The 12,151-nt window shown below is 40.6% G+C and overlaps 1 protein-coding gene across 5 annotated transcripts in view; it reads left to right on the top strand.

Moving 5' to 3' along the window:
• The window catches only part of LYRM4 (LYR motif containing 4), a 172,244-nt gene that overhangs the window by 104,241 nt on the left and 55,852 nt on the right, over window positions 1–12,151 (top strand). The window contains exon 3 of one of the 5 annotated variants that reach the window (XM_046006750.1): window positions 11,780–11,992. The exons of the other annotated variants lie outside the window; for them this stretch is intronic. Coding sequence (XP_045862706.1) covers window positions 11,780–11,989 — 210 coding nt within the window. The 3' untranslated portion in view covers window positions 11,990–11,992. The remainder of the gene's footprint in view (window positions 1–11,779; window positions 11,993–12,151) is intronic. 5 annotated transcript variants of the gene reach the window in all.

Raw genomic sequence — 12,151 nt, 5'->3', positions numbered from 1 at the left:
TTGAGGTATGTGCCCTCTATCCCTACACTTTGAAGAGTTTTGATCAGGAAGGGATGCTGTACTTTGTCAAATGCTTTTTCAGCATCTATTGAGAGTATCATATGGTTCTTGTTCTTTCTTTTATTAATGTGTTGTATCACATTGATTGATTTGCGGATGTTGAACCAACCCTGCAGCCCTGGAATAAATCCCACTTGATTGTGGTGAATAATCCTTTTAATGCACTGTTGAATCCTATTGGCTAGTATTTTGGTGAGAATTTTTGCATCTGTATTCATCAAGGATATTGGTCTGTAGTTCTCTTTTTTGGTGGGATCCTTGTCTGATTTTGGGATCAAGGTGATGCTGGCCTCATAAAATGAGTTGGGAAGTTTTCCTTCCATTTCTATTTTTTGGAAGAATTTCAGGAGAATAGGAATTAGTTCTTCTTTAAATGTTTGGTATAATTCCCCTGGGAAGCCGTCTGGCCCTGGGCTTTTGTTTGTTTGGAGATTTTTGATAACTGTTTTAATCTCCTTACTGGTTATGGGCCTATTCAGGTTTTCTATTTCTTCCTGGTTCAGTTGTGGTAGTTTATATGTCTCTAGGAATGCATCCATTTCTTCCAGATTGTCCAATTTGTTGGCGTAGAGTTGCTCATAGTATGTTCTTATAATTGTCTGTATTTCTTTGGTGTTAGTTATGATCTCTCCTCTTTCATTCATGATTTTATTTATTTGGGTTCTTTCTCTTTTATTTTTGATAATCAGGCCAGGGGTTTATCAATCTTATTAATTCTTTCAAAGAACCAGCTCCTAGTTTCATTGATTCGTTCTATTATTTTTTTTTTTTTTTGGTTCCTATTTCATTGATTTCTGCTCTGATCCTTATGATTTCTCTTCTCCTGCTGGGTTTAGGGTTTCTTTCTTGTTCTTTCTCCAGCTCCTTTAGGTGTAGGGTTAGGTTTTGTACTTGAGACCTTTCTTGTTTCTTGAGAAAGGTTTGTACCGCTATATATTTTCCTCTCAGGACTGCCTTTGTCATGTCCCACAGATTTTGAACCATTGTGTTTTCATTATCATTTGTTTCCATGAATATTTTCAATTCTTTAATTTCCTGGTTGACCCATTCATTCTTTAGAAGGATGCTGTTTAGTCTCCATGTATTTGGGTTCTTTCCAAATTTCCTCTTGTGATTGAGTTCTAGCTTCAGAGCATTGTGGTCTGAAAATATGCAGGGAATGATCCTAATCTTTTGATACCGGTTGAGACCTGATTTAGGACCCAGGATGTGATCTATTCTGGAGAATGTTCCATGTGCACTAGAGAAGAATGTGTATTCTGTTGCTTTGGGATGAAATGTTCTGAATATATCTGTGATGTCCATCTGGTCCAGTGTGTCATTTATGGCCTTTATTTCCTTGTTGATCTTTTGCTTGGATGATCTGTCCATTTCCGTGAGGGGAGTGTTAAAGTCCCCTACTATTATTGTATTCTTATTGATGTGTTTCTTTGATTTTGTTATTAATTGGTTTATATAGTTGGCTGCTCCCACGTTAGGGGCATAGATATTTAAAATGGTTTGATCTTCTTGTTGGACAGACCCTTTGAGTATGATATAGTGTCCTTCCTCATCTCTTATTATAGTCTTTGGCTTAAAATCTAATTGATCTGATATAAGGATTGCCATCCCAGCTTTCTTCTGATGCCCATTAGCATGGTAAATTGTTTTCCACCCCCTCACTTTAAATCTGGAGGTGTCTTCCCGTCTAAAATGAGTTTCTTGTAGGCAACATATAGATGGGTTTTGTTTTTTTATCCATTCTGATACCCTGTGTCTTTTGATTGGGGCATTTAGCCCGTTAACATTCAGGGTAACTATTGAGAGATATGAATTTAGCGCCATTATATTGCCTGTAAGGTGACTGTTACTGTAGATTGTCTCTGTACCTTTCTGATCTACTACTTTTAGGCTCTCTCTTTGCTTAGAGGACCCCGTTCAATATTTCCTGGAGAGCTGGTTTGGTGTTTGCAAATTCTTTCAGTTTTTGTTTGTCCTGGAAGCTTTTTATCTCTCCTTCTATTTTCAATGATAGCCTAGCTGGATAGAGTCTTCTTGGCTGCATGTTTTTCTCATTTAGTGCTCGGAATATATTATGCCAGCTCTTTCTGGCCTGCCAGGTCTCTGTGGATAAGTCTGCTGCCAATCTAATATTTTTACCATTGTATGTTACAGACTTCTTTTCCCAGGCTGCTTTCAGGATTTTCTCTTTGTCACTAAGACTTGTAAATTTTACTATTAGGTGACAGGGTGTGGACCTATTGTTGATTTTGAGGGGGGTTCTCTGCACCCCCTGGATTTTGATGCTTGTTCCCTTTGCCATATTAGGGAAATTCTCTCCAATAATTCTCTCCAATAGACCTTCTCCTCCCCTCTCTCTTTCTTCTTCTTCTAGAATCCCAATTATTCTAATGTTGTTTCGTCTTGTGGTGTCACTTATCTCTGGAATTCTCCCCTCGTGGTCCAGTAGCTGTTTGTCCCTCTTTTGCTCAGCTTCTTTATTCTCTGTCATTTGGTCTTCTATATCACTAATTCTTTCTTCTGCCTCATTGATCCTAGCAGTGAGAGCCTCCATTTTTGATTGCACCTCATTAATAGCTTTTTTTTATTTCAACTTGGTTAGATTTTAGTTCTTTAATTTCTCCAGAAAGGGCTTTTATGTCTCCAGAGAGGGTTTCTCTAATATCTTCCATGCCTTTTTCAAGCCTGGCTAGAACCTTCAGAATCGTCATTCTGAACTCTAGATCTGACATATTACCAATGTCTGTGTTGATTAGGTCCCTAGCCTTCAGTACTGACTCTTGTTCTTTTTTTTGTGGTGAATTTTTCCGTCTTGTCATTTTGTCCAGATAAGAGTATATGAAGGAGCAAGTAAAATACTAACAGGGTGGCAAAGACCCCCGAAAATGCGCTTTAACCAAATCAGCAGAGACCCCAAATCGTGGAGGGGAGAAAGGGGATATAATAAGAGGTTCAGAAAAAAAAAAGAAAAAAATTTAAAAAAGAAAACAAATATAGAAAAAATATATATTTTAGATAAACTAGTCAAAAAACATTAAAAAAGAAAGGGGTAAAAGTTTTAAAACATTTAGCAGAAGAAGAAAAAAGAATGAAAAAAAACTGAAAAAAAAATTAACTGCAAGACTAAAGAATCATGGGGAGAAAGCCATGAGTTCCGTGCTTTGCTTTCTCCTCCTCTGGAATTCCGCTGCTTCCTTGGTATTGAACCTGCTTTCCTTGGTAGATGAACTTCGTCCTGGATGGATTTTTTGTTGATCTTCTGGGGGAGGGGCCTGTTGTAGTGACTCTCACGTGTCTTTGCCCGAGGCGGAATTGCACCGCCCTTACTGGGGGCCGGACTAAGTAATCCGCGCGGGTTCGCTTTCGGGATCTTTTGTTTCCTGAACGCTTTCCATAGAGTTCTGGAGGACGGGAATGAAAATGGCGGCCTCCCAGTCTCTGGCCCAGAGGAGCCGAGAGCCCGGGGCCCCACTCCTCAGTGCGCCCCCAGAGAACAGTGCCCAATCACTCCCGTATCCCCGGCCTCCAGCCGTGCTCTGAGCTCACCCAGCCTGCGACTAGTTCAAGGTAACCCCGAGCTGAGAGCTCAGTCCTCGGCTCTGTCTCTGTAGTCGGCTTCCCCATTCTAATACCTGCGAGCTCTGCAACACTCTGACACCTCCGATCCTTCTGTGACCCTGCGGGACCTGGGGCCACGCTGACCCCATGTGGGGTCAGCCCGGTTTAGCCTCTGGAGCAATGTCCCTCAGTGGAACAGACTTTTAAAATTCCGATTTTGTGCTCCGTTGCTCCGCCGTTTGCTGGGAGCTAGCCCCTCCCCCCACGGTCTATCTTCCCGTCGTTTTAGATTCACTTCTCCGCCAGTCCTACCTTTCAGAAAGTGGTCGATTTTTTGTTTCTAGAATTGCTGTTCTTCTTCTCTTCAATCTCCCGTTGGATTTGTAGATGTTTGCAATGTTTAGATAAGCTATCTAGCTGATCTCCTGCTACCTGATGTAGTCTCAGCCTGCTACTTCTCTGCCATCTTGCTATCTCCACACATCCTCATTTTTTTTTTTAAGATTTTATTTATTTATTTGACAGAGAGAGATCACAAGTAGGCAGAGAGGCAGGCAGAGAGAGTGAGAGGGAAGCAGGCTCCCTGCTGAGCAGAGAGCCCGATGTGGGACTCGATCCCAGGACCCTGAGATCATGACCTGAGCCGAAGGCAGCGGCTTAAACCACTGAGCCACCCAGGCGCCCCCACACATCCTCATTTTTAAATGGACCCATAAGGTATCACCGAGTGTACTAACCTTATTTATTTTGCTAATTCCCTGTTGTTAGGCCTGTACAAGTGTGCCACTTTTTTTTTTTTTTTTAATTTTACAGAGAGAGAGAGATCTCAAGTAGGCAGAGAGGCAGGCAGAGAGAGGGGGGAAGCAGACTCCCTGCTCAGCAGAGAGCCTGATGCAAGGGCACAATCCCAGGACCCTGAGATCATTACCTGAGCAGAAGGCAGAGGCTTAACCCACTGAGCTACCCAGGCGCCCCTGTGTGCCACTTTTTAAACAGTGCCCTGGCGAACATCCTTGTGACTGATATATCTTTGTTTACTTATCTAGCTGGTCCTTTAGGATAGATAACTGGAAGTAGACTTGAGAGGTCAAAATTTATGCCCAACATATGGAGATTTTATATATGCCCAATTTGGGAGGAGAAGGTGTTTGGTTTTAATACTCTACTACTGTGTTGCTCCTGTGCTGTGAGGTGAGATGAACTCTTGCGATTCATGTGGCCATATTTAAAGGAACAAAGTGAGAAAAGCTGTTTCACATTTAATTCCTTCTTGGGTCACAGAACCTCTGTGAATCTGAAAAAGCTTTGGATAGTCCCCTAGAAAAATGCACATGTATGTACAAAGCCAACGGTTCCTTTGCTTCTGAATGTGGTTCAGTCTCTGGCTTACAGGTACTTCTTAGTTTTTGTTTTGTTTTGTTTTTAATTATTACCACTTTCATTACCAGTTAAGAATGAAGTTAATTTATTTTTTTGGTTCCAGTCTAATAAATATTTTATGCTCTTCCATGTATAGTCTATTTTATACTATAAAGTTATAAAATAGTACTGAAATCAAGAATGAAATCATTCTGAAGAGAGAGAGTCTGCCCCTACTACTCTAGGCTTCCATTTGGCAGACGGCTATCAAAGATTTATTTGAGGCATTTGGGGAGACCATTTTAAACATATAGGATGTGATGTTCACATGCTTCACTTTGCCCCATCTGTTCATGCATTTTTCCTGCTTCCAGGATTTATCCAACTGACTGTCTCACTGTCCCATTTGGCATAACCAAAGCCAGACTCATCATTTCTTTCTCTAAACATGTTCCACCTCCTTGCATCCAAATTTCTGTTAATCATACCGCTCTTCTTCCAGTCACTCATGAGGGAAACTTTTTAGATTGAGCCTGAGCTTTTCCTTGCCCAAAATATTATTCAGGGATCTCCACAAAAACAGAGCCAAGAGGATTTTTAGTGTATAGAAAGAGAAGGGAGAATGAGAAAGGGAGAGAGATTTGTCACAAGGAATTGGCTCACGATTATGGAGGCTGGCAAGTTCCAAGATCTGCAGGGTGAGTCTGCTGGAGACCCAGAAGAGCTGATGGTTTAGTTCCAGTTTAAAGGGCAGTAGGTTCAAGACCCAGGAAGAGTCTTTTTGTCAGTTTGTGTCCAAAAGCAGAATAAAAGCCGATACTCCTTCTAAGACTATTGGGCAGGAAGCATTTTCTCTTACTTAGGAGAGTGTCAGCCTTTTTGTTCTTGCGGGGCCTTCGACTGTTTTGATAAGGCCCACCCACATTATGGAAGGCAGTCTGTTTTGTTCAGTGTTGCTTCATGAACTGGCCCCCATACACGAAGGGCAGGGAGAGACCAAAGAAAGAGGCGGACTGCTCCAGATTGGTAGGTGGTGTGTTTAAGAAGCAAGGGATTTACTTACAGGGCTTACCTTGAGTGGTCGCAGAGAAATACCTTCCTGCCTGCCAGAATCTTTAAAGTTTATATAGAGGCATGAACTGGATTCAGTCACATACCATCTAGGTAGTCTCAAAAATACTTTTTTTCTCCAGGTGATGTCCTTGAAATCCACTCCCACTGTGGAAACAGTGGGCATAACACACGTTCCAAGGACAGGGGAGGAGGTGAAGTACCTCTGATTGCCAGGGTCCAACTCACAGGTCAGCTGGTGGCCATGTCCTCTTGATGACCTCCTCCAGCACTTAGTCTGCTGATCTAAATGTTAATATTATCCAGAAGCATCACACTGTTCATCTCTTCTGCCTGCAGACTAGTAGAAGTCACACAACGGACGCAGAGTGCAGGGTGACAGGATAAAATAGCACTGGGTTTGTTTTCTACGGGGCTTACAGAATACTGAGAGACACCGTTGGGAAAAGGCAGGCAAATAAATCAGCATTGCAACCCTAGACAGGAAGCACTTTCAAGGCTGCAAAAGAGGTTTTAACCTTCAGGGAGAATATGTTGTAGTGTGTAGGAATGAAGGTAGGTATATGTTTCTCATAGAGCTGATCCTCTTTATTTGCAGATTCCATATTTGAGAATTCTCCTACTTGATACCTGGTGACCTTCACCAGTCAGTGGTTGGTTATCTGCTCTGTTCCACTTACCAAGTTGTACTGTTGGCCACGCCATTAACAGTGCCACTGTTAACGCTCTGTTTTTAAAAGAGGCACCTGCTTGGCGATGCTCTCATGTGCCCCGTCCGACAAGCTTTGCTCACGCCTTTTACAGTGTGTCAGCTAGCTCCTTGTGCCCTTTTAAAAACTGACCAGTTTTATCTCTGCTTTGATTCCCAAACTGATCAAACCTAATAGACCTAACTGCTGTCATCTAAGTGGTAAGGTTTGTTGCTCAAGCAAGAAAGAGCCAAAAATATGTTGGTCTGATTTTTCTCCTATTTATGTTGAAATTCTTCAAAAATTAAAAAAAAAAATTTTGTAAATAATACAGCAATAATCCATATACCCTTGGCCCCGGTTGTTAGCATTAGCCACATTTGCTCCCTCTCACTGACTTACCCACCCTCTTGCTCTCCTCCCGCTTTCCCTGTCACCATCATGGCCATTCTCTCTCTGTTTTCCTGAGTCCCGTGAAAGTAACTTGCACAGCTGGTGACACTCTGCTCTTCAGTTTTTCAGCATGTGTCTCCTAAGAACACGCACATTCTCTCACAGAGCCAAGAGACCAATATGACATCCAGGACAGTTATCAGTGATGCAGTAATATTATCCATTAGCATAAAATAGAATCCAGTACAAATTTCTCCATAGTCCCCCATCATCCTCTTTCCTCTCCTGGCTCCTATCAGGATCCAGTAAGGGTCCACACACTGGCCACCCTGTTCTTTTTGTCTCCTTAAATATGGACCACCAGCTCCTCTCCTCAGTCCTCTCCTCACCGTTTTGTGTGTCTTCTATGAGATTTCAGTTTTGGAGAGTCCTGGCCAGTTGTCTTGGATAATGTCCTGCCACATGGACTTACCTCATTGTCCTTAGATTCAGGTAAAATATTCTGACACGATACTACATGAGTGACAGGTGGTTCTCATTTTGTCACGTTAGGAGGCACCCTGTTTATTGGGGATGCTCCGTTTGCTCATTTGCCTGAGATCTCCCCTTCGCCCTATAATTAATAAGTGATATTTAAAGCCTTGTGAATAATCTGTTCTATAGCAACTTTTCATCCAGGTTTTAGCATCCATTGGTGATGACCCTTGCCTGAATTAATTATTATACTAGTGGTTGCAAAAGGTGATTTTCCAGCTTGCTGGCATTCTGTACAGAAGAGCTTTCTCTTTCCTCCCTAACTCTTCTTCCCCTATTTTTTTGAATATCACTAGAAATTCATTGTCTGTTCAAAGTGTAGTCCATTACCATCATTGTTTCTTTGATGCCCACACTGTCCCACGTTTACCAGTGAGAGCTTTTTCTATGCAGTTCCTGTGTCCCTTTGACCTGGCCCGGTTAGTCTTTGAGCACCTCCTCGTTTTCTGACACAAAGTGTGTTTTTTTCCTTTGTTTCTTCCCAATAATATGATATAAGAAACAATGATCTATTATTTTCTGTCCATAGCTTTATTTTATCAGAGCAGCCAACTATTTTAAATAAGCAAACAAAATGTATACCCCATTCATAGCTAAAAATAAAATGCAATCTATTTCTCCAGAAATGGATTTCTGGATCAGAGCCCAGCTACTAATAACCCAAATAAACAGGCGCTTCCTCCCAGCAAAGAGTAGGCCATTAAGAAATATCTGACTCGGCATTGTTTGTGTGTGAACAGCCTCTTCCATGACAGCAGAAAAAGAAAGGCAAATTGTACTTAAAATTCAGAATGTAAAGTCATTCATCGGACAGGTATTTTTATAACTTACATCGTGTGCCCCGCACCGTCCTAAGTGCTCTTATAGATAAGTAAGGATATATTGTTAAAAAGACAAGAGGAGATGAAGCGAGTAGAGAAATAGAAAGAGGTCAGTACATGACAGTGTACTTATTAATGTTATAGGAATTAATAGGGGAAGAGATAGCACAGAGCAGAATGTGGGGGAACTAGTCTGTGAAGGAGCAAAAGTGAACTTTGCATCAGTGGTTGTGTTTCTGTGCATTTGTGTAGTCATGATATGAGACTTTTTCTGACGTAAGAAGCTGTTAGCAGTGATTATCTATGGGGACGGGGGCCAGAGAGACAGAGAGAAGGAAGCAACCTTTTTATTTTATGCCCTTCTCTGCATGTATTACTCTTACAACAACAAAGACAAATTTAAGATTTTACTTATTGAAGATGTGTTGACTCATAGGTAGAGGGGTCTATGCCAAATGAGCCCACGCATGGGCTGTCTGGGAGTGAGAGCAAAGTTAGAAATGATCTTTCAGACTACCGAAAGGTTGTGACAAAAGTAAGCACACTTTGTTGGGGGTGAGGGGTCCAATGCCACAAAACAATAATTTACACACACACACAAAGGCTTCTTTGCCTTTATTCAGAAAAGAGTCTCTATGTGGTTTTTATAATCAAGCTTAATTGCTTCTAGTTTATTTAAAATATACTTCGACTTACAGTTTTGAAAGCAGTCATTGGGATATGTCTTTTGAATAAGTCGAGGCATACCTATGCGTATTTATGACATCTTCAAACAGTTTGTTTTGATCCACCATTTCTGAAATGACCCTCCTCAAAAACTGCTGCTCTGGCTTTGCCAAGATCTTTTTTTTTTTTTAATTACCACAAAGGTTTAAATGCCAGTGATCATGTATCTGCTTACGGTACCATCTTGAAATAATCATGTCCCCAGGGTAGATCATGCACCTTGTCAAATTCTAACGATACAGCTTTTGGGAACAGGATGCCATAGTAAAATGATTTTTATGGGTTCATCAGTTTTATACTTACATACTGGGCTGCTTCCAACTGTGGATTCTACTTATTCCTCACGCTTCGCTGTGATGATTTATGCACAGGTAAGAATGGAGAGGTTCGTGTATGTACAAGGCAGTCTGTAAATGGATGACCCTTTCCTTTCTCCTTGTAAAGCCAGCTGTTCCAACGACAGGGTTTTTGTGCTCCGTTCGGTTTGGGTGTTTGCGAGGGGTAGGGTAGGAGTGGTTAGAGTTTTTTGGGGGTTGCCTCCATTGAATGTAACAAACTGTATCCAAGGATAATTTTCAGACTCTCAAAATAAATTGAATTTATACTACTCAAGTACAAATGGTCCCAGTTCCCAATAATTCATTCATCCAATTGAGCTCTTAAAAACTGGTATTTTGTTCTTCCTCACTCTAAGCCACTTACTTCTTACTTTCCTCATAAGTCTAAAAATAAGCATAGGAAGCTCAAGCCAGTTTTGTTTTACCTGTGCTTATGCTGATGGGGTGTTCATCCTGATCTAGGTCACTTATGGGCTCGGAGAACTTGTTTTTCTCCCTTCTACTCTCTGACAGATATTCTGGAATAAATTAGGGACAAGTGGGAAACGGCTCAGATATAACATCATTTTCTACTCCACTTCCTACCTCACCCCCTAGAATCAACACAGGCAATAAGAAAACCCTGGGAAAAAATGAAGAATGTCTGCATAGTATATTCAGCATAGAAACTGGGCCCCATAATCACATGGTGTGGCTTTTTAAAACAACTATCACCCTCTCAGCTCCACAGTATGTAGATGATGATGTTGGGGAGCTTCTAAGCTTTTTAAGCGAAAAAATGCAGTATTTAAGGTGGTTTTAAAAAGTTTTTTCATCTTGGAACACTGAAAAAATAAAATTAAAAAAAAACAAGAAATAAATGGTTTGGGATATTAAAAAAAAAAAAAGATTTTCCACGGACAGCTCTCAACACTACCACAAATCTGTTTGGTGATATTATAGTGTGTCCCTTAAAAATTCTTATTTTTTTCATGTATGACCAATGCTGGGGTAGATACGAACAGAGAGCAAACTATTCTTCAGATAGCACTTGTTATTCATTACTGAGTGAGATTTTTTTTCTCACTATAATCATTTTGTGGTATTTCTATTAAAACATGAATTATAATTTATTATACTTATAATTTTAAAAAATTGTCCTCCTAGCCTTTCCCTTTACTGGTTTTGTTAAACAGTCTCAGCTTTGTAATTCTCGGTTTCACTCTACACTTTTCATTTAGTGGATTATAGAAATGTAAGGCCCAAATCTCAGTAACCCATTTCCTAGAAATAGACTAGAAGGAAGTAAGCTGGCATTCGTTGCCAAGTTTGGGGGAAATTATGTTGTGTCATATCTAAAAAAATGAATTCCCTGGGATTCTGTAATTGCATCCACTGATTAGTATCAACACAAAACTAGAGAAAAACAAATTAGGACAACTGGATGTCAGCGTAACAGATCTACAAAAGATGGGTAAAGAGACCATTACAGAGGCCACTCATGGAAAAATAAACACAGACATACACTTGTGTCCAGGCTAAAGCTATTGCTCATCACTCTAATGGGCAGGGATAATAAGTAATGATCTGAATGAGGAATTAAGACAAACTCATTAAAACAAACAGTGTCTTCTATCCTTCATTTCTCCATTTTCTCATCTTAAAGAAGGTAAAGAAAATGCTTCTAATTAGATTCTCACAAAGAGTTCAACATGCTTAGTTGAATGATAGAATTCCCAAAAGCACTGCATTTAAACTCATTTCCAACTGGGGGAACTCCTGCAGAGCATAGTTTCCCTTTTTTTTTTTTTATTCTGGTTTTGTCTGTTTTGTTTTTAAGAATAAAAAAAAGAAAAGAAAATTCCCTTTAGGTTATTGGTCATATAAATGCCCTTGAAGCAGGGCCGGGCAGATGGGGTGAGGAAATTGTTTAAAAGTGAATCATTGTTTCAGTGGAAAACCCAATTATGAATTCCTTTAAAAACACTTTTTGTGGGGCACCTGGATGGCTCAGTGGGTTAAAGCCTCTGCCTTCGGCTCAGGTCATGATCTCAGGGTCCTGGGATGGAGCGAGCTCTCCACTCAGCGGGGAGCCTGCTTCCTCCTCTCTCTCTGCCTGCCTCTCTGCCTACTTGTGACCTCTCTCTCTCTGTCAAATAAATAAATAATACAATCTTTTTAAAAAATAAGCACTTTTTGTTAAAATATATAAATAGTGCACTGTCATTAAGAGTCTTTTTGTAAATTGAAGGTATCGTCCTCAGAGCTCAAATCAATGAAGAGAACATTATCAACACTCCAGAAGCCTTCATATTTCCTCACCACTGTACCCCACCAAGGACAACCGCTGTTGGGATTTATCCCACAGATTGGTTCTCCTGTTGTCATGCTTTCTACAAATGGAACCAGCTACTCCTCAGTATTGTCAGAGATTTGTCCGCATTATTATGTGCTGGTGTAGAAGGTTTGTCCTCAGAGCTTTATGTTCTTTCATTGTGTGAATACGCTACTAAAGTTATTTACCCTTTCTGCTGCTGGCGGGTATTTGGGTAGTGTCCAGTTTTGGGCTGTGTGGTGCCAATATTATATTGTGGTACTTACCTTGTAGTGAATGGTCATTCTA

The sequence above is a fragment of the Meles meles genome, chromosome 5, assembly GCF_922984935.1.
Source record: "Meles meles chromosome 5, mMelMel3.1 paternal haplotype, whole genome shotgun sequence".
NCBI classification, from domain to species: domain Eukaryota; kingdom Metazoa; phylum Chordata; class Mammalia; order Carnivora; family Mustelidae; genus Meles; species Meles meles.
Note: the sequence above shows the minus strand (reverse complement) of the source record. Positions and strands in the feature narration are given on the sequence as shown.